Source organism: Electrophorus electricus, chromosome 21, assembly GCF_013358815.1.
Source record: "Electrophorus electricus isolate fEleEle1 chromosome 21, fEleEle1.pri, whole genome shotgun sequence".
NCBI classification, from domain to species: domain Eukaryota; kingdom Metazoa; phylum Chordata; class Actinopteri; order Gymnotiformes; family Gymnotidae; genus Electrophorus; species Electrophorus electricus.
In genome coordinates this window covers 4,783,356-4,806,325 of record NC_049555.1, presented here as the reverse complement: position 1 = coordinate 4,806,325, position 22,970 = coordinate 4,783,356, and the positions used below count along the sequence as shown (strand labels likewise).

Here is a 22,970-nt window from a genome sequence, read left to right as displayed (position 1 = left end):
TTTAGACATTTCCAGCTGCTGCCACATCCGTATCCATTACCTGCATCTGTGTTCTGCATCTTGCCCACTATCACGACATCCAGCTGCTTCTACACTGTTTGTTTATCTGTCCGGGTCTGGAGGTCCCACAGGATCCCAGCTTTGTTGTTCTCCACCACTCTCTGGGGTTCCTCCCATTCAGACTCAGGAGTCTCTGTCCAGCTCAAATGTCTTGTACATGTTCCTGCGTATGACCGGTGATGCTTGAATGCATCCCTCAGGGTTTGGTTTGCCTGCCAGCATCTTGCGTCCTGTTACTAGGTCGGACAGTGGATCGTACACTTTGGAGGCTCCTTCGCCCTCATTCTGGCTGGCGTAGAGCCTCGGGTGGTGGGTCCCGGGTGGAGCGTCCCACGTGTGGTTTATTTTATGCAGTGCTTATTACTAAATGCATTCTGTCTTTTAAAGCAGATGTGTGTGAATATTTATTTTGTACACGTGCAGTATGTGTGCAGTAAGCAGTGGGTGTTGTTGCCTCATGTCACGTCTCCTGTAGGTGGCGTGAACATGCGGTCGTGTACGAGAGTGCTGTGGCGGGCGGAGTGGGGGAGGAGCTAGTGGTGGTGAGGAGGCCGCGGAGCATCTGGAATATACTGATGTTGCTACGGTGACAGGAGCCACCCGGAGACGTCGCCAGCATCTACTACAACTACAGCAATCCCCTGCCTGTTGGGTGGGAGGAGGACATCGCCTCCGCCCCTCATGCTCTGCCCAGGCTGCCAGATTCCCCCGATGATCCTGACAGTGGCGTCATCCTGGACCCACCCGCATTCTGCATGCAGCTGTAGAGTCAGTTTGGAAGGTTCCATCTGAGACAGGACAGGGATGGGGGGGTGGGGTTGTAAACAATGGCAAAAAGCTCATTTCATTATTCACCTTTGTTTTATTGGATCATAAAAGAAGTGATGTGGATCTGCTTTACAAAGTAAGCATCAAGAGAAGTATACTGATTAGAGAACCAGAAAAAGGGAGAGCAAGAGAAAGAAAAAGAGTGAGAGAAGGAGAGAACCTCATAAGACAATGACAAAAAAGTCACTTTACTGCAAAGATTAGGACTGGGTTAAATTAAAAAACAAAACAAAACAAAAAAAACCACCACCAACTACACTTTCACATGATTGGCTGGGTTTCCCTAATCAGCCAATCCAGTGCCTCCTTCCTGCCCTGCCGCTCCAGCTCTGCTCCAATTATCTCTTGGCATTTTCTGTGGTAATCATTCAGCCAATCCCGCTGGAGGAGAAGAAAAAGGAGAAGTGTTTTTAACTCACTAAACAGGTATTTATCCTTTAGATTAAAACAAGTCATTTTACATGTGAAGAGTTTCTGATCCTACTAGAAATCTAAATGAAGGTGAATGGAATTCACATAAGTGTTAATCTTAAAATTGTTTTAATTATTAAATCATGAACTACAGCTCTTTATAGGTATATCCCAGTTTATACAGCTATAAGCTATTTTATATCTGTACTAATAAAGTGACTAGCTGTAAGCATATAACAGTGAATCAGATTTTTGCAAATAAAGCAGTTTGCTGTACTGTTGTGTTGGGAGGGTGACTACTAGTATGCTGTATTTATAGGGAGGAAGAAGGTTTTGTTGGTTTAGTGTGTTGTACTTAGGAAAATGTATTGGTGTGTGTTTGGGCGAGTGTGTTGGTGTGTGTTTCCACCTCTTTCTGTGTAAGCAACTCAGATCTGATCATCTTCAGCTGTATGGGGACCAGGGTGATAGGCTCAAATGTTAGACTGCCCCTGTTCCTGTAGTTATACTGAGCGGAGGAGGGGAAGGATAACGACACTCTTTTAATGACAAACCAAAGACATTCCCAAAAACATTCCCTGCAACTGGAAATGTGCTTTCCTAACCACAACATGATGGAATCCTAAAAAATGCCAAACTCCATTTTTGTTTGTGGATACAAATGACACAGATGTTGCTATATAGAGTTCTTACTTTAGGCTTTGTGGGAACAACCAGAACAACGTTTTCCAGTCGAATGCCAAAGGAGCCGTCCTCGTAATACCCAGGCTCTAAACACAGTTCACAAAAGAGTAAGATCACGAAATCTTCCCATCATCTTCAAATCAATGCAGTGAATGGGTATTGTTATAATGCCACCTAGTGATGTAAAATGATAACAGCAAGAAACGTTTAATCCCAACTTTGTATATATAATGACAAAAGGTACAAAAGCTGTGGCCAGCTGTGTGTGTGTGTGTGTGTGTGTGTGTGTGTGTGTGTGTGTGTAAGTGTATGGTTGTCTCCATACCATCACTCAGTATCATGCCGGCCTCCAGTGGTTCGTCGGCAAAGGTCTTGTAGCTGATTCCACACGGGCCCTCGTGCACATTGAGGAAACAGCCCACACCGTGACCCGTACCGTGCAAGTAGTCCAGCCCAGAGTCCCACAGGGCGGCCCGGGCGAAGGAGTCGAGCAGGTGTCCTACACACGCACGCGCACACGCACAGTTGAGATTAAGACCAAAGAGGGCAGTGCTGTGACCCTCTAGCCAGTCGAGGCTAGTCCAGACTACAGTTACAACCATGTTCGGCTCTTGGAAAGCAGATCAAACAACTGTCTGAAGGCCTGTGGCGATCACGTACCTTTGGTTCCATTAGGAAAAACTGCAGCGCTGACGGCGATGTGGCCCTTCAGAACATACGTGAAGCACTCCTGAAACAAAGCGCAGGAAGTGGAGAGGCCTTAGGAAAAAAAACAAAAACAATGCTCTTGCTGCAATACCTTTATGTTACTGCAGAGGGAGCCAGAGGACAGGGAGCCTTCTAGTGAACGGTCGGTAACTGTTTCTCTGGTTGGAGGGGGTAAGTCTCAGAGTAAAGAGAGCTAATATACTGTTCCTCCATTAGAATCCTTTCATTGATTTCAATGGCAATAACTGATCTTGGATCAGCAATTTTGTTGTTAAAGCGCAACACATGCTACCTCTAGTCTTTTGGTTTATCTATGGTGAGGAATATGTTCACTTGTCCCTAATTAAGTGGAAAAGGAAGTTTCGAAATTGAACTTGTGTGATCTTACAGAAGGGAGAGATCACCACCCACTGTGTCCATCACCCACTCCAGGGGTGGGGCACACAACAGCCCGATTACCTTCTCATAGTCCGTGGGAGTCCCGAAGTGCATGGTGCGGGTCACGTCTGTCGTCCCGTCCCTGTGAACAAGACATGGCAGCGGTCGAACGGACCTCAACAGGCAAAAGACGTCTCTCGGCCCAGCGGTTCTAGAAGCCGTACGCTCTTCTGAGCAAGTGTTCATAAGCACTAAATTATCACCCGGTGTATTATTAAGCGCAAGGACGCTGAAAAAAAAACCTGCTGATGACCTGTTGGCACACAACTGATGGTTTCATTTGGCAAATCACTAACGTATTAACCAAGTGTGAACGCCGTGCCAACACTTAACAGGTGTCTGGAGAATTCAGCACCATCGTGTTGAGTGTCCGTACCATACCAAGCTAATCAGACTCTTCGGAGGATTAAGAGGCCTTACTATGTAGTGCTACATGCTAATAAATGTTTGATAAAATGTGCCCGCGGAGTGGGTGAAGTGGCGTGGGCATACCTGTACTGTGCCCCGGAGTCAATAAGGTAAAGTTCGGTAAGAGACAGAGTCCGGTTGGTCTCCGGAAGAGGCCTAAAATGACAGGGAAGAAGACAATTACCATATAAACAGCATTACAATATAACACTGTATAAGGGCACAGTGGTCCTATAATTTGGCAGGATCGGTTAATCATTTATGACCATTGTTAAGGCTGTAATCCTAGTTTAGATCCTTCAAATATAAGTGCCTCTTGTGGATTAAGGCCAGATTAAGTCTTGGACTGCGTACTAATGCTGAAGTGATTTGGGCTAGGACTAGGATTAGCCTATGTGGGTAGAATTAGTATTACGAGAGCTCACCGATAGTGGATGATGGCACCGTTTGGGCCAACGCTGGAGATGGTAGGAAAACTGAGGCCAACAAAGTCCTTTTGCTGACTGGAGGCAAAAAGGAGTGAAAGGGTTATTTTATCAGAGGGTTTGATTTTGTTTCTGCTTTGACATGGCGAACAGAACCTAACTAACTCTAGATCCTTCTAGATTAGGTTTTCACATCGTTCTCTACATTTATGGACAGTATACATCTTGGTGTGTAAAGAGCAAGTATTTCCTAAATTATTTGCAGAATTCAAAGCATCTCAAACTAAAAATCTCAAATTTAGCCTTAAAATCCAGAGTAAAAATTGCTAACACTGCCTTTAAAGTTCAAAGGTCCCAATGTCTTAGGTTCACTTTTAAACATTTTAGTATTTTGAGGTGGATTATTCCATCTTAATTAAAGCAGGCAAGATACCAAGGGCACTCAGGTGTCATACTGACTATGACCTCTCTAAAAGTCACAGTCCAGCTGAAGTCTGAGTGGTATTGTCCCCTTAAATGAAAACACACCCTCACGTATGACAGCAGCCGTGGTGATTCACCATTGTTTTTAGAGAAAGAGTAACACATGGGCCTTAGCCAGCATGTGACACACCACTCAGATGTGAGTTCACCAGTGTGTGCCACACAACCCAGGTGACGGGCATCCTGCGAGGACACCCGTATGTGATGCACAGCTGAGTTGTGACAGCTCACCTGCGGAGTTCCTCTGCTCTATCTGCAGCCGATATCTCTGTGACTGTGCCTTTTGGAATCTATAAAACAATAAACAAGTACGGGTTCTCAACAGAGTCTACACATGTGCGCACGCATCCCAACACACACCAACATGAACTTTTTAAAATGGTTGATTTTAGATGTGAATGTAATGGTGCTGTTAGAGAGTAGTTATATTAAACCCCTCCCAGCCATCTGCAGTGAATCTAAAACACAGATACTCAACTGCTGTGCACCCAAACTATGGGATTAAGCCCCTGCCCTGATATTTCCCCAGCATTTCAGGACACCGACTGTTAATCTCAAGACACAATCCATTTCGTAAGATACGCTGGTTGTCTTGCCAGTAACCGAGTAAGATTTAGTCTTGCTGATCCCATCATTGTACATTTTGGTGTTTTAACGTCGACTTTTGTGTGCTACGTGTCTTCAATACATGTTTACTCAGATTCGCTGATTACAGCAGTTTGTGTATCTAGAAGCACTTTTCTTGCAATGATGTCCAAAGGTTTCTCTGGGAACCTTGTGTAATACACTATCACTTTATTACCTCTTACTACAGTTATTACCTCTTACTATAGTACACAGCATTTATATATATGTATATATATATATATATATATATATATGTATATATATATATATATATATATATATATATATATATATATATATATATATATATATATATATATATATATATATATATATATATATATATATATATATATAAAAATGAATGAATGAAATACAATAGTTATTATTATAAGTACATGGGTAACTAACTGTTGAGGGTACGGAGATTGGTGTCTAATGTACCTCTTTTTCCAGCCAGGTGAAGAGCTCACAGAGCGCCACAGCATCTTTGATCTGAAACAGGAGTCAGCACAGGACAGAGCACACATGAATGTCACGTTACAGAACACGTGAACGTCAGTCCGCTCAAGTCAATACGCAAACAGCTTGTGCCAGGAAAATCCGCTGGAAGTTGGAATAACAAAGCAGTGGTAGTAATCGCATGCGTGCGGGGGCGTGTGCATGTGGCTGCTTACGTGTGCCATCCGCATGCCCTGTATCTCTGTGGGGTTTTTGACTGCTTTCGCCAAGCACAGAGGAGTGTAGGGGATGGGAGCTCTGTGCATCTGAAAGAGACGGCAAGCACAGGCAAGATGAAGAAGCAGGCTCCTCAAAACCCTTTCCCTGTTTTTAAAAGACCAGTTCTTAATGTTACTGCAACTAAATTAAGTTTAATAAAATATGCCTACTGTGGAAAGTCCTAGCTACTAGAAGAATGGCCATGACGTATGTAAATAAAAGAATCTGAATACACAAAATCTGTTGTTATATTTCATATGGATATGTTGAAATTGAACAGGCTCTAAATAAAGAATTCATAATCATAGCCAGAGTTCAGTCAAGCATAGTCTGGAGCAGGTGAGTTAGTGTAGGAATTAAATATGCCCATCCTATATATCCTATATGTTAAATGTTCTTCTATGATTAAAATTGTTAAATGTTAATGTTGACAGATTTGCTCCTGAGGTTTATGCTCATCTCTTCAATAATTCTTCTGAACGCCTCTGTGATTCTGTTCCATGCTATGGTGCTGAATTTGATGGCGAGTCTCCTGAATCATCATAACACAGTTTCTAACAACTTGGTGCCGTGACCCGGATGGCACACTGAAACCTCTCTGGAGGGTAAACCCATTATTCTGAATCAAGACAAATGTCAGCCACAGAGACAGAGTCAGTATAGGGATTCTCTGGGACTGAGAGAAGACCGGTTGCTTCACGATTTTGTTGTTATAGTTTGGCTTGTTTTCCTGTTACTTCATCATGACTAATGAAGGCTGAGATACAGTGAATTCTGGGAATGATTCCTTTAAACCTTTAAGTACAAAACCAGCAGTTTGGCTGAGAGACAGACAGACAGGTGAATTAGAGGCGAGTTCAATTCAAATGAGGTTATTTAAAAAAAAAAAAAAAAAAGCACCTGCATGAGAGAACTTGCTATTTTTCCTCTGAAGTTCTTTAGCACTGATGGCACATGGAATCTAGATGAGGGTAAAAGACTTAAGTATGCTGTCAAGTGAGAGGCCTCAGAGACTCAGCCTAGACTGTATGCAGATTTGGCTGTATGTGCCTCAACTGAAGCAGAACACTGTCTGAAGCAGAACACTGGTCAGCTGTATTATATCAGAGGGGGATGAATGTGACCATGAATCAGAGGACACTAAAATGATGCTCTCTCAGATGTGACTAGTGAGGTGCACAGTAACAAAGATGGCACTGAGGTAGTAAAATGATATTGTAAGCAGAAAAGTTTGGATGGCTTAAAATAAACTGGGTTCAGTAGAAAAAGGCCTCTGGGCTTCAGTGTGAGGCCTCACAGGGCCTCTGTGTCAAAAGCCTCAGTCTAAGGCTGGGACATCACAGTCTGGCACTGCAAGAAACAATGTTATCACCATGGGCACCAGGTAGTTTGAATGAGATCACTTTAAAAAAAAAAAAAAAAAAAAAACAACTGGTGAGCGTGTTTGATATCAATTTGTATATGTTAAATAATGTATTATTTGGACATAATAGTGGAAATCTGGAACAGTACCATGAAAAAAGAAAAGTGGTTATGTAACTGCCCTTGAAGAAAGTGTATAAAAGTTTATGCCCACCTGAGACCGTTAGACATATTCTGGACTGTAATTTGTGTGCAACATTGAGCTCAACAATAAAATATTGAATTCTCTTCAATTAATTCCTGAGTCTGCATCTTTATTTCTATTTAGTGTGTACTGAGTAAACTGTTGGAAACTTGGGGAAAAAATTAAGGAACCACATTAATTGGTGGCCTGTACCACGGGGATCAATTGGCAGCGGACTCACGCCGTCAGCAGGACAAAACACCAGCTGACAGACAACCCAGAGCTGCATTGTTCTGTGACCGGGGTCCGAATCCACACGCGCACACTATGAAAAGGTAAGCAGAATACCTGTTAAAAAACTCTGCATAGGTGGTATTCAGACCTTGTCCACAGAGTATTGTAGTTGGGTACTGGGGGTCTTAAGGGTGCAGACTGGGAGCTGAGGGAGTGAGAATTGGCTGATAAAAAAAAATATATATATATATAAACAAAAAAACAATCAAAAATAGTTTCACAAAAACTTACTATAAAAGGAAATAGTGAGCAAAAACTGGTTTAATAACAAATGATAAACTAAAGGGTATAAGGGTATGACTGGGTATGTAGATCCATCTAGACATGATTAATAGCATCTAATCATAAAAGCGTACACAAAAATACTAACGTTTCAGAGATCAAAAATAAATGATAGATACGATGTATAAATTCAAAGGGTAAGATTAATTATAAAACTTTGACGGAGACAGTTATGGCAATGGGGTGCGTACAAACTACAGCAGTAGCAAAAGGAGAAGGTAAGGAGGAAATATTACAGGTTTATAAATGTAACCTGTATGAGTGGTGGTTAAAAGAAATGTTAGAAGGGTGAATATGTAATTTACTCAAATAAGCCCTGGCTAAGTCAGCAAGTTAATAGATGGTCAGGTTTAATGAAGGGACTTGGGTTTGAGGGAATAGATTTGTGGTTAAAGTAATCGTGGGTAGTGATTTGTGTGAGACACGGAGTTCAAACTCATTTTTAGCTTGAGAAAATATATAGAAACTTGGCAGGTGTGGAGTGTTGGCGATCGCTAGAGTTAATAAATCTTAAATTATATCAACTGACTGAGTGGCATAACTTGGATGAGGTGGAGGCTGTTTCTCCTCATCTTAAATTATGGAAAAGAATAAGGAGGGTCTGGAAACAGGATCTGCTGTCCGCAGTGCTCAATTAGTTGTTGTCCAGCCCAGTGCCGATAAGAGCAGCAGTCGGACTGGAACAACTGGCAGTGCCTGATGATGGGAGACAGTGTAGAGAACTAGAAATATATGTAGCAACTGACAAGCCAGGTGTATTGGGAACAGGAGCTGGACACCCTGTTGGTGGACAGAGTTAATTCATCGAGTGCTAGACACGGTCACCTGTAAAGAAAGCAGGAGTCTACTGAGAGAAGTAGCTCCAGGTACATACAGAGTTGGGCTGGAATAAAGAGCTGGTTTGTGAATAGGCAACTGCTAAATGATACAATGTCTTGATTTCTTGGCATGTGAACAACTGACGATATAATGCGATTTTGCTCAATATTTGTGTTTCCGAAAGAAAAGAAATTGCGGACATGAGAGAGCGCAAAAGGCATCTGGCTGGTCAGAGACGTGAGACGCTGTGAGGATGAGCTGATAGAAACGCTGAAAGCCGATCCTAATTTGGAGGCAGTTATGCTGCATCATTTCAAACAGGCTGGGTCACGGTGGGAAGTAGAGTCGAGAATACGGCACTTTTTCACCTGGCCTGATACTGGTGATGGTGAAGGAAGATTGTTTCAAATATGGTGTGATGGTGAACTAGTGAAAGATACCAAAAGATGGCTTGTTACCATGGGAGTGTGGTGCAGGTTTATCATAGTACAGAGACGCTATGGTATAGAGTGAAAGGAGAAGCTTCTGTATGGTCCTTTGAGGATCGACATGTGCTTAGAAAAAGGGATTTTTCGCTATGCTGGGAAAAAAGAACCATTACACGATACACTGAGACCTAATCGAGAACTAGAAGTTCTCATGCACATGCAATACTTATGATGTAATTAATGAACATGAACACTGATTGTGTAGCACTCAACATACAATGCATCACGCTTACACTTGTCCCACAACTAACAGGATCAGATTAGAAGTTTATACAAACTGGATCCCATGCAGAGATGCAGCAGATGATGCACATGAATAAATGTTGTATATACACAGCAAATGTAAAGTTGTGTGATTGTAAGTAGAAACTAAAAACTGTTTTTAGTTTTACCAGGGGACCGCAGTAAGCATTTTCTTGATACACAGAGGAGTGAGAGAGAGCACAAGCTGGAGTGGGAACAGTAGTCACACAACCTGCTCTAGTTCTGAACACTACTCCACAGATTGTGCACGCAGCTCCAGTTTCTGTCCCAGCTACAGCTTTGTTGGTGCCTCCAATTACCTTTATGTGAACGGAGGAGGAAGAGGCAGAGGATGAGGAGGACTGCAAAGACTGCTTGGTGTCCCAAATGTAGGTGCCCATCAAGATGGAAGCAACAAAGACCAACAGGTATCAGAAGTACAACAGGGTCAGAGAATAATACACTGCTGGCCATATGGACAAGCGGGACACGCAAGCCGTGACTGCCCGAATAGGGAAAGGTTCTGAGGAGGCCCAGAGGATCCAAGGTGGGAGCATTTGCAATTGGTACCCTCAACCTCAGCTGTAGGGGAGCCCAAAGTGCAAGTTTCAATTAACGGTCAGCAGAATCTTTCCTGGTAGACGCAGGAGCCACCCACTCAGAAATCAGACAAGAAGGTACTCACCTACCCCTCTCAGTGCAAAAAATGCAAACAAACAAGGGTTCTTTGGGAAAACAAACAGTGAAATTTACAGAACCATTAGAGCTGACCATAGGGACACAAAAGATAACAATGCCGTTGTTGTACTCAGAGTCCTGCATTGTGTAAATTAAAAGCAGCTATTAAATGTACTCTGGATGGTAGATAGTACATTTCCCAACTAAAGCATGTCAAATGATATTGACTGCAGTAAAGGAAGATTCAAAGTTACCCAGTCCAACAGTGTATTGGCTGAAACTAAAGGAACCAAACTTACAGAATGACATCACTACACGGAAACGATGGAGACAGGGTATAAGACCAGAGAGCGAAGAAGTGACTGACAACGTGCACTGTACACTACTCTATGATCCAAACGGTATTCATGAAGAGTATGAAGTGACCTGGGAAGAGTGCATGGAGGGAAAATCGATTCTGCCGCCATGCTATCAGAGTGCAGCAGCCTATGCTTATAAGAAAGCAACATCTATAACTACGGGACAAAGTTGAATTATTTATTAGCCATGCGCTACATGCATTAATAACGTCCCCTTCATTTGTCATCACCAGTGCTAGACAGACAGGGTATGATGTTATTTTATCAGCACCTGAGGTAACAATATGTAGATGTACAAGAGTGAATCAAGCAGAAAGAATGATTACTCCAGATGAGGGCACAGCACATAATTGTGAAACTGAAACTAGTGGTTCTTTGAAACCAAGGCAGGACTTGATTAGTGAACCATTACCATATAATGATCAGGTTGTGTGTAGATGGTTATTGCTTCAAAGGACCAGAGGGTAATTTAGCGGAATATTCAGTAATTTTATATTACTTTTATTAATATATATATATATATATATATATATATATATATATATATATATATATATATATATATATATATATATATATATATAGTAAACCTGATAGTGATCCTGATGAGACTATTTTTAAGACAACTGTCCCACAGTCCTGCTCAGCGCAGCTAGCAGAGATAAAAGCATTAACAACTGCTTGTCACTTAGCAAACAAGTAACTATGTAGCTCCATTAACTTTAATAAACATACTGATACATGATGCTCATGGACCAACACACGTACACAGGAAGGAGGTGATGAAGAAAGTTAAAGATCGGTGGATTTAGTCCCAATGATGGACCATTGTTTAAATAACTGTACAGTATGCATTGAATATAATTAAAGAAAGCCATTAACTGCACCATTAGGGCATATTCCCGTCCCAGATGGTCTGTTTAGACACAGTGATGGACTATAGTAGACACTGTAAAACCTACTGGGAAGTTCAGATATATTTTTGCAGTAGTAGATGTATTCAGCCATTGGGTAGAAGTACAAGCAACAGCGAAAGAAGACTCAATATCAGCAGCTAAGGTTCTAATACAAGAGGTCATACCCAGATTTGGTATTCCTGATAAAATTAGCTCAGACAATGGTCAACACTGTTAATAGAGTGATCAATATTATAACACAAACACTTAGTGTAAGGCGTAGGCTAGGATGTGTCCATCATCCTTAATAATGGTGTAGTTGAATGGCAAAATGGCATTTTAAAAATTAAATTTATGTTAAAAAGTTATGTGCAGATAGCAATTAATTGGTTAAATGCCTTGCCCTTAGCTTTAATGAGTATGAGAATGACCACTAATCATAATAATCTCAGGCCACATGAGATGCAAACGGGACACCCCATGCCTGTTACTTATTTAAAGGGGACCAACTAAAGGACCTAACCTAGAACAACTGCAAGGTGAACTGGGGGAATATGTTAAGTGTGTAACAAAAATGCACAAGGAAATCTTTACACAAGTAAATGGTGCAACTGAGGGATGTAATTAAGAAATTGCAGAAAGACTGAAAGAAACACTACCAGGTGACTGTGTATGTGAAAACTTTCAAAAAAGTTGGCAGGAACCCAGACGTGAAGGACCTTATAAAGTGGTTTTAGCAACACCCACTGCTGTCAAAGTGGAGGGACGTAAAGTGTGGATTCATCTGAATCGTCTCTGGATTTATTGAAGCCAGCGCAGCAGACAGACACACCACAAGCTCCTGCAACTGCCAGTGGACTAGACGATCAAGCTGCTGAGGCAGGAACTTCCAGGCCATGGACTCAGTGGCACGCTACAGACACCACCTGAGAGGCCACCTAAAGACAGCGAGGATTCTGATCAAGAGTCTTGACCACGGCTGGTAAACAGTCATTAAGACTCCAGCGCAGATGACATAGTAAGGGCGTGAGCCAAGTGCCACCTACACTGTCCCTGTTGGATATCCAGTTGTTATTGCATGACTGGATCATCCAGAACTGCGAGTCAACTATGTGGAGTCCTGTAAACATTCCTGGACTGCATGGGCAAAGGGGTATGAACTTTATACTGTGTTTATTTGTTCTTTTTTTGTACTGTTAGTACTATTTGGTTTTCACATAGATGGAACTCAGTTGATTGTGATATCATGCTAATGCTAATGCACAAATGCAGAGGGCTTGAATCACACAGATGCTCTACATCAACCATACGCAAGGTGCGTATGTCGCAAACGTAGTGTCGCCTCAGTAATGCAAAACCTGCTTGCAACTTTGCGAGAACAGAAGGTGTATACTGCGTCCAAACATTCAGATAATGTGTGGTTGTCTCATGTTAGTTGTACTGCCCGTACCATTACAAAAGACAGCTGCATAGTGTGTGCTAATGGGAAGATTAAACCGACCATAAGGCCTTTTCCTTTCAACTCCACTACATGTGTTAGAGGGCAACCGTGTGCCTTCTGGTGTCTGATGTGCAAAGGCTGCGTCCGTTATGCTTCAATATGTAGGGCAGAATGTAAGCACTTCTTAAATAGCTATAATAGTATCTTTTTGCCCATCCCACATCATTACCTGTAGGGGGTAATGAAACTGAGATAAAGTCAGTGTAGCTTAACACTACAATATTTCCAGATTGATTTTACTGTAAAGGGGGAATTGGTCCAAAAATGTGACATTTTTCAGGGATGTGTGGAAGAATTTGGATTGTGGATCATGCCCACAGTCTTGGTTCTGGTTATTATGTTTCACAGTTCCGATGGCAGTTTTGTATACTTGACGTTGCCCAACCATGCCCAAGCCACCCAGAGCTATGACGGCATAGCTATGCCAGACGTTTATGGGGTATGCGGGCGGAAAAGACTGTTTTCTTGGCAGCCAAATGGACAGACTTATGTGCCCGAGTCATGTTAATTGTGCCAGTCTCCATGGTTCCAGTACCAGAGTCCGCATTAACAGAACCCTGTCATTATATTCATCATAACCATCATCGCATTTAAAAACGTGCCATGGTACCAGGAACTTTCGATGATTAAAAAGTGCACCATGATGCCATTGGAGTTCCTAGGGGGGGTTTCCAGATTAATTTAAGGCTAGAAATCAAGTTGTTGCAGGATCTGAATTCATGCATTTCTGGTGGGTTACTATAAACAAAAATGTTGATTGGATAAATGAAATATTATAACCAACAACGTTTTATTGATTACACTCATGATGCATTATCAGCTGTAGCTGAAGAACTACAGGCTACTTCATTAATGACCTGGCAGAATCGGGGGGTGTTAGATAAGTTAGAAAAGGGAGGTGTTTGTGGTGTTTGGTGAATCCTGCTGTGCATTCATTCCAAATAACACAGCCCCCAATAGCTTCATAACGACAGCTTTATCCAAATAGGAATCCCTGAGACATAAATTAGCTGAGAACTCAGGTGTTGACAAGTGTCACTGGATGGTTTGACTCATTGTTTGGCAGATGGAAACAACCCTAATTATGTCCGCCCCTGACCAGTGTAGTAGTGGGAGTTGCTTTGCTGGCATTATGCGGATGTTGGGTTGTTCCTTGTGTTAGGGGTTTGATCGTTAGGGCAGTTGATCAATCCATATCGTCTCGGATGTATACTGGATATCCAAAACTAACCATCTCAGCTTCATTGCCTTGGGAAGTAGTATCTGCAGCTACACGCGAGACACAGACTGAAACATTTTGATGTTACTAACTGTGTTTAGTTCGTAATTTTAGCCTTGTATGTGATATTATATCTTTATTTGTGAAAGGCTTCCTAGCTCTATAGGGTTGTGGGCACATCTTTTATACATTTTCTTCAAGGACCCTTACAGAACCATTTTTATTTTTTCATAATACTTTTCCAGGTTTCCACTATTGTGTCCGAATCATACATTATTCAATGTATGCAAATTTACATTCAATACTTACACCAACCGGTTCTTGGTACCTGTAACAGGACACCGGCCCGGTCCATATGGACAAACAGTAGAGCCGAATATTAGAGGGATAACGCGGACAATATAGGGAGTTGAAAGACTTATTTTAATTACACCGCAATTAGAGGGAACAAACTTGCCGGTTGCTGGAGTTTTGCAAAGTTATTGTAATTGTCTTACATTGTTCGGGGTGGCCAAATGACTGTGTAGATAACTACTAGAGTTAATGTATATGTGTAGATATAGATAGATTTATTGTGATAAGGTAACAGGAGTTTGGGTTCAAAGCATGTACCTCTGTTTTGTTTAGGGGTTGCAAGGGGACGAGTTAAGAGTCGTGCCCAGAATTGAGGGAGTTGTAGTTTTGGTTCATGTTATTGGAGGTAATTTTCCAAAAAGAAAGGGGGAGGATAAAATTGTGATTAATGGCTCTGTGTTTGAATGTGTGTAGTAATAAACTGTGTTTGAATATGTGTAGTTATAAACATTGGGAAAATGTTTTAAAATGATGGCCTTTTTTTGGAATTATAAGGGAGATAAATTTAATAAATTAGATATCTAGAATGGTTTGGTCTAAGGGGCGAAGATTAAATATAAGGAGGGGCGTTGGAATGCAAGTAGAGAGACACATTGAATGCCATAATTGGGAGCACGTCAAGATGCTTAATTTCCCTTATTGGCATAATTACTATCGGAATCGTCCTCCGTTTGATCTCCCCTCGCTATCCTATTACAGTACTATTATGTTCGATCTGAACTACTACTTTTTTTTTTTTTTTTTTTTTTTTTTTTTTAAAGGCGGTACTATTTCATACCTCCAGATGCCCATATTGGTTCTTCCGTTCTTCGTTTGTGTGTAACATTGAGCTAAACAATAAAATACTGGACATGCTATTCTCTTCAATTAATTCCTGAGTCTGCATCTTTATTTCTACTTACGGTGTATTAAACAACATATTTGTATACTGGGAAATATTAAGGAACCACAGCATCAAGGAAACCAAGTTGGAAAATGTTCCCTTAAATGCCAACACTTTTGATAAAATATTCAATGTATTCAACCATCTCAGAGAAACCGGCCTTGGTTTGCTTGATCTCATGCAAAGAATAAAACAACTGTACTGGCTATATACTACGAATGCCGTTGCCATAGCAAGACCTGTACTTGATGTTTTAGACAGCAGGGAGCTAACAGAGTACTGGAAGGTTTTTGTGGTAATAGTACAGATACTGATAAAGGACAGAGAGCTTTTAATACATGGATTAGACACAAATGTCACCAAGTTACTGATTGGAAGCAGATCACAAAATATCTACAGAAATGTTTATTTTGGGGACAGTTTGCGCAAACCGTTCTGTGACACTAGTGACAATATTCATCCTTCATTTTGGGCATGTTATAGAGTCTGAGACTAGGTTTTAGGCTACACTTGCAAATAAACATAGAGAATTTGAAGATCAATACAGTCTCCTGACTCATGAGGTAATAAAATGATACTGTAAGCAGAAAAATATGGATGGTTTAAAATAAACAGGTTGCACGCAGGAAAGGCCTCTATAGGTGTCAGTGTAAATCCTCAGGAGGTCTCTTTGACAAGCCTCTAGGGGCCTCAGTCAAGGGGGAGCTTGGGTTCAAGGATGGGACATTCTGGCTTAGCACCAGAAGAACCAATATGGGCATCCGGTGATATAGAATAGGATCGCCTTTTAAAAAAAAAAACAGTAGTTCAGGTTGAACATAACTGGTACCAAGAACCGGTTGGTGTAAGTCTTGAATATCAATTTGCATACATTGAATAATGTATGATTTGGAGAGCAAGAGTGGAACCTGGACAAGTATTATGAAAAAATAAAATGGTTATGAAAGTCTCCTTGAAGAAAATGTATAAAAAAGGTGAGCCCACCTGACACTGTTGGACATTCTCCAGACAATGCCTGGTTTGTAACATTGAGCTCAGAATAAAGACGGGACCAGCTATTCTCTTCACTTAATTCCAGAGTCTGCATCTTTATCTCTATTTAGTGTGTATTAAGTAAACAGTCTTGAACTTGGGAAGATCTAGGAACGACACTCATTGTTGCCAAACCTCTTTCAGTAGATCAGCAGAACCTGGTGTTTTTTTGTTGTTTTTTTTTTTAAATCACACTCATGGAAAATGTAGTTTTCCTCTCTCAATTTAGAAATGGAATGTGGCTGTATGACCTACCTTCGCTCACAACTTTCCCCGCCCCTTCCAGTAGGCGGGCACCCCTCCCACTCACCTTGGGGATGGCCTGGGTGAGGGCGCAGCTGGCTTTGTCGCAGATCCACACCTTGTCTTTGGGCCCGAGTGTGGAGCAGACGGCCTGCAGCTCGTCGTGCACACGCTGGTAGGGGAGGCACTCCACATGCAGCTCCGCCTTGCTGGGTTCAGTCAGCACCAGGTGGTCCCGCACCACCGGGTCCGCCGTGCGTTTCTCGTCCAAAAACAACCTGAGTAATCACCATGGAAACCAGCAACAGCCATCCTTAGGCCATTTCATTACCAAAAAGCCATTTCTAATAATGATCATCATCATCAGGTATGTTTATACAATACAGCAAAGTCACCACCAGTGCATTTATAAGCAGACATCAGATTTAGCTTTTCACCGTAAACAACTGGGTTATGGATGTCATTTATTTATCTTTTCGGCGCCACTGAATACAATTTTAAAGAGACAGAAACACAGTACAGGACACCAGATTCTAACATACAGGAACATACAAGTATGGGGAAAAGGCAACTAGAATAGGATCCACATGTTTAAAATCATGTTCTGAATTTCATGCAATCAATATTGACCTCCATGTTAAATTGGATTTATCACCCTGTGAATGATTAACTTTAACCTCAACGCTAATGCTTACTAAGTGCAAAGTTTTGAAGTTTTATTATTCATTATAATTTATGATTTGATATAGCCGGGGGGGGGCGTTACCGTATGCTGTTCATGCCAATGATGGCGTAGGCGAAGAACACAGGGTTGTACTCGATATCAGAGCCTCGCAGATTAAAAAGCCCTACAGAGAAGGAAAGATCGAAACTTTTACAAAGTTTAAACCAATGGCACAGCAGAAAATCGAGTGCTTCATGATAAACCCTTCCTCTATGAAGACTGACCCCTCCCCCAGTTGAAGCATAACTTATCATTATCTTGCCCACTGGAAATGAAAAGAAAAAAAATAAATGTTGACCCAGTAACACCATCAAAATAACACACATGCTAATCTACCATAAGAGCTTTTAACTGCATGTAATTAGCAGGTAATAGGAACTAAGAGATGGGTCATGTACGCACACACACACACACACACACACACACAAAGTGAAGACTCCTGATACACACATGCGACCTCGTCCAGGGCCGTCACCACAAACCAGGAGATCTTCCTTTCTGCCATCTTGGCCCTCAGCTGCATGACTTTATCCTGCCAGCGCAGACCTGCGCGTCACAGAGGCACATGCACACACACCTTACACTAGTAACATCATTCCACTACTAAAAACCTTGTCTACACACTTCTGCTACTTTAATACATTCATGTTTAAGGACCTCAGGTCTAAGTTCAAAAGTGGAAGTCTGCTTTTTCATTGGTATAATAGCTGATTTCACTTCAGCAAGAGGAACCCACAGTGAATGTGAATTTAAGTTTAGGTTTAAATGGTAAATTAGCTAACTTATGAATTCCTCTCATCCCATGTATGAAAGTGTAAAAATGTGTGCATGTATACTGATCAGTAAATCTCCAGCTCACTAAAAGTATGAGTGTTTTCTGAGTGAGGACAATGAATGTGTGTGATATGTTATAAAGAGATTATATTGAACAGCAATACTGACTCTGTGTGTGTGTGTGTGTGTGTGTGTGTGTGTGTGTGTGTATACTGACCAGTGTATTTTAGTCCCAGGGCACTGAGCTGTGTGCTGGGTCTGGCAGGGCGATCCTCCCAGATAGCATCAATGAGATTCTGTTGAACAGCGACAAGTGAGTGGCCAGCACTGCTTAGGGCCTTCGCCAGGGTCTTCCACTGGTCTGAAACACAGCAACACCAGCATCAACACAGCAATTTACAAAAGATGGTAAATTGATCAGATTTGTCATTTAAGGATTCTAATGGAGCATGACGTGTATAGTTAACCAAGATAGACAGATAGATAGTTAAAACGTTATTGATCCTGGAAGGAAACTGCAGATAGAAATGTTTCTGTCCAGTCACAAAGTAGTCACAACCAACTGTAAAGTGAGAGTTTGAAAGTACACTTTCCTGGTCATTTTAACATAGTTAAAAATGTAATTAAAAAAATAACAATTATAAACTTAGATCAACTTAGATCAGCTGTCTTTCATACTCTAACCAACATGATACTGACCGGCAGCAATGATCCAGGGGTCGACCCCCACTTTGGAGTTTTCTGGCAGGACGCTGATGAGCCAGTCTTCCTGGGACAGAGTCTCCTTCAGACCTGGACATGGGCAGGCCAAAACAATAATACTCTTTTAAGGACTTTTTTAGAAGCTTTAGAACATGCAGATTCACGTTAACAGAGACACATTAGGAAGATCAGACTGTGTGTGGGAACGTCTGGAAAGCCAAGTGCGGTGATTTCAGAATTACAAAGTGGTCACCCAGCCACCTGATGGAGTCATGGCATTATGCCAAAAGGATTCAAGGACCAACAGATGGTGACCTGTACTGAACACACTTTGAAGACATTACAAATGGTGGAGGCAGCATAAATAATGTCATGAGAATGTTTCCAGTGGGCCCCTTTGGCATGTGAAAGGAACTGACATCAAATAGAACCACAAACTTGATGATGCTAATGGAGCTTCACCAATCACAGTTTGGGGGTTTAAGGTTAATTATACCCATTTTCATTAGAGTCCAGTTGTTGTCCATCTGTTGGCTGGCCTGTAGGAAGTACCGCCCATCCGTCCACATGGCTGCATGTTGCTCTGTCACAATAGCAGTGCCTAAAAGCAGCCAGCATACACGGAAAGACGTAAATAAGACAGACACCCACACCCACCCACCCACACACACACACCCACACACACACACACCTCCCCCCCCCACACACACACCCCCCCCCACACACACACACACACACACCCCCCCACACACACACCCCTTCACACCCCCCCACCCACACACACGTCTGTCCACATGACTACGAACGAAACTAAAACCAAGCCAAATGGCTTTTCCATAAACCCAGGCCTACGTTTTCAGTGTTATAGCACACTTGATTTTGCACATGCACTTGAACACTTGCACTCAAGAATGTTTGACCATGGAAGACACTAAACTGTACTGTGCAGGGGAACTCTAGTAAAACCCATGCAGTCAAGTTTCCAGAGGTGTGTATAGCTTTGTGCTGCTCTATGTGTGTGACCACACACCACATATAAGGCATTGCAAAACCTGACGTGCATGCAGTCCCATATTTAAATCTACCCGAGTCTAACAATCTCATTTATGGCCTTATAAACTGAGTCACATGAGGTGTGTGTAACACAGTTCCACTGTCATGTTCCATGTCTGGATTATGTTAAGTAATACTTTGTTGTCAGGTGTCAGTGTCACGTAACACATCTGTTCATCCTATTGCATGCGTGCATGCGTGCGTGTGTGTGTGTGTGTGTGTGTGTGTGTGTGTGTGCGTAAAACCTGACTACCCCCAAACTCCCTGCTAATTTTGTGCAGTTTTAACATGGTAGCCCAACACGTCAAAGCACTACAGCGGAAGACGTCGTCGTCCAATCAGCCTCTGCAAGTTGAACCCGTGGACACCTGGGTCTGAGTGTAGCACAGCGGACAGGAAACTCTTGGCGTGCACACATCACTCCCTACCCGCCGAGCCGTTGAAACCGCAGATGAACTCCCGTCTGCAGTCACAGGGAGCGATGTATTCACTCTGCGCAGGACACGAGAGAACATAGACACATGCGATGAAGAAAGCGTCTGCAGAAAAGATGGATTACATCATCCACATTTTTACACCTTTACATGTGTATTTTTTGTGTCTCTCAGTGTGAGTTCCAGTTCAAGATCAGGTTCTTCCTTACATTTAAAAAATGTTCTATTAATTATTTGTTTGTTTTGGGGTGAAATTACAGTACCATTATAAACTTTGCAATCAAATATTATTTCTTTGAGAAGTAGAAATAAGAGAAAGAGAGAATTTGTATTCATTTGAGGATTCCAAACTAGTGAGCAATAGTATGTAGGGAAAGATGATAACTCTTATTAAATATCCAATGACTGTTACACTCGTATTCCTTTATAAACGTTAATATGCAACATATCATAAGCTAAAACTGATCCTAGATCAGAGGATGCCGCATGGGGGTCTAAAACATGACTCCATGTTTCTCGTTACTGAGGGGGTGGGGCTAAACTGCACTCCAGGGTTTCTCAGACACCATATAAAAGATCCATGCAGTTTGGCGTTGTGCACCTTTGTGGCACAGGCAGATTTGGCCAATCATAAATCCTGTTTTCTTCCATTAGATGATATGAGTGTGGAATTCTCTGCTTTTCAGTTCATTCCACTGTGGACACTTTAATGATTTTCAGCTGCCACGACAATTTTTTGTTGTTGTCCTGAGTTTAATTAATATTCCATGCAACTGTCCATGCAGAACTAAATGGGCTGATGTATTACTAGTTTCTGTCACGTCACCGTCTTGCTGCAGGTTGTGCTTCAGGGCTCTCACCTGGTGGGCGTCGCCTGAAGGGATGATGTAAGCCTGGATGGGCTCAGCGACATACTTGCTGCCCTTCATCACCTGCCTCAGCTTCCTCAGCAGCTCCACCGTGATCTTGGGGGACATTCCAGCTTCTGCCACACACACAGCACACGTTCAGTACACATTACAACAAAGACAACATGCACACACAGCAGAACAAAAACAACACAACCCCCCTACAAACACACGCTTTAAATGAGCACTTCAACCAAAAAAACCCTAACACCACTAAATGCAAATTAAATCATGCTAACCTGATTGTCACTGACATTCATGGTAGCCTGTCTTATTACAATAATACCACTGTTGCGGAACTGAATAAACAACCCAAACACAATTATAATTAATGCAAAAGCCTGGAAATTACTCACCAAGCTAAAAAATTACAAACATTACCTGAACTCATTTCCTCCTCTCTCTCAGATTCAATACCTGTCAGGTAACATAGGTCTCCAAGTTGGACTGTGCCCTGATATGGAACCTTTAACTTTCATAAAACTGACACTACCCTCCAGTTAAACATTGACTACTGGTAGTTCATCAAACACTTCAGTTCCACTTCAAAATGATGCTGATAGTTGCATTAACTGTATATCAGCTGAGCTGACAAAGAATATTCTTTTTTATAAATGGCCTTTTTTTGTTTAAGAGTTTATTATAACCTGAGTCAAATGTGAAGACCCGTGTATAGACGATAAGTATGAACAATTAAGGGAAATGTTTGTCATCAAAACACTGTTCATTACACAACGTGTGAATGACTTTTAGGCCACTGTACTGTCCAATCAAATCAACGGAAACACAGTCGTGCTCACCGATTGGCTGGATTCTTGCACGATGCTCCACAAAGGGAAAACAACCAAGCTGTCAAATTAATCGCCTCATTATTCGACATCAACTAAATTTAGTACACGCTACTACATGTATAGCTAACATACACGTAGTAGAACACAAACTACTAGCTGGCTACAAGGAGTTGTGCTTGGAGGTGTGGCAAAATCCTTTTATCGTTAACCTGATACTGGATGGTTTTCAAAGAACTTTGTTTTTAAAACATTCGCCGTTTTGCTTTGCGAAACTGTTGCCTGCAAAAAGAAAGCTCACAAAACAATCACAAAATTGCAGCACTGTTCCTAACACGCGGTCTGGCCACATAATATTAGGCGCAGCTGGCGCTAGCCACTCTGCTAAAGACAAGCTAGCAAAACATGCACACGTCCAGCACGCCAGATAGCGCCCAGGCCCGACGCAAAGTCTCCATTTGTCAGTAGAGACTACGTGATGTGATAAAGTAACGCTAAAGATATCGCCAGTTACCTTCGAGATGCGACCACGGATATTATTAGTGAAAAGTAAACTCCACCGTTCCTTGTGTTAATTTAGAAAACAAGAGGCTGCCATTACGTGGTTGACGTACAGCGTCACATGATCAACTCGTGAGTCCAGTCAAGTCTAGCGCGCGAGACTCGCCTTCCTTTATTTGGTAAACTCGGACGCCACGCGCTTCAGCATTCACGGTGGGCCTGCATATACGCTGATTTGCCATCAAGGCCATTAATCTCAGCCAGCTACGTGAAAGCTTTCAAAGCAAAGGCTACTTTTCACAGAACATACAACGATTCCGTAGAGAAGTACACAGCAGTTCATTTCAACCAGGTACAGTACATGAGGGTTTATGAGTACACGAGTAGTTAAAGGATATTGCACTGCTATAATAATAATAATAATAATAATAATAATAATAATAAAAACATCAAACAA

General features: G+C 41.9%; 1 protein-coding gene across 2 annotated transcripts; it reads right to left on the bottom strand.

The window, feature by feature from the left end:
• Positions 1-902: 902 nt before the first annotated feature.
• On the bottom strand, positions 903-22,642 carry xpnpep1 (X-prolyl aminopeptidase (aminopeptidase P) 1, soluble). 2 transcript variants are annotated; one of them, XM_027015409.2, is made up of 21 exons: positions 22,527-22,642; positions 22,025-22,049; positions 21,177-21,301; positions 20,311-20,374; positions 19,326-19,430; positions 18,827-18,919; positions 18,345-18,488; positions 17,804-17,899; positions 17,396-17,477; positions 16,697-16,907; positions 5,750-5,839; positions 5,517-5,567; positions 4,677-4,735; positions 3,963-4,040; positions 3,622-3,693; positions 3,151-3,211; positions 2,644-2,713; positions 2,309-2,482; positions 1,993-2,069; positions 1,709-1,807; positions 903-1,269 (listed from the first exon to the last, which is right to left on the bottom strand). In XM_027015409.2, exons 3-21 carry the CDS (start codon positions 21,291-21,293, stop codon positions 1,150-1,152), a joined length of 1,863 nt encoding a protein of 620 aa, XP_026871210.2. In that variant the 5' UTR covers positions 21,294-21,301; positions 22,025-22,049; positions 22,527-22,642; the 3' UTR covers positions 903-1,149. The 2 variants fall into 2 exon arrangements, with proteins under 2 accessions (XP_026871210.2, XP_026871209.2); XM_027015408.2 differs by lacking the exon at positions 22,025-22,049.
• Positions 22,643-22,970: the final 328 nt, after the last annotated feature.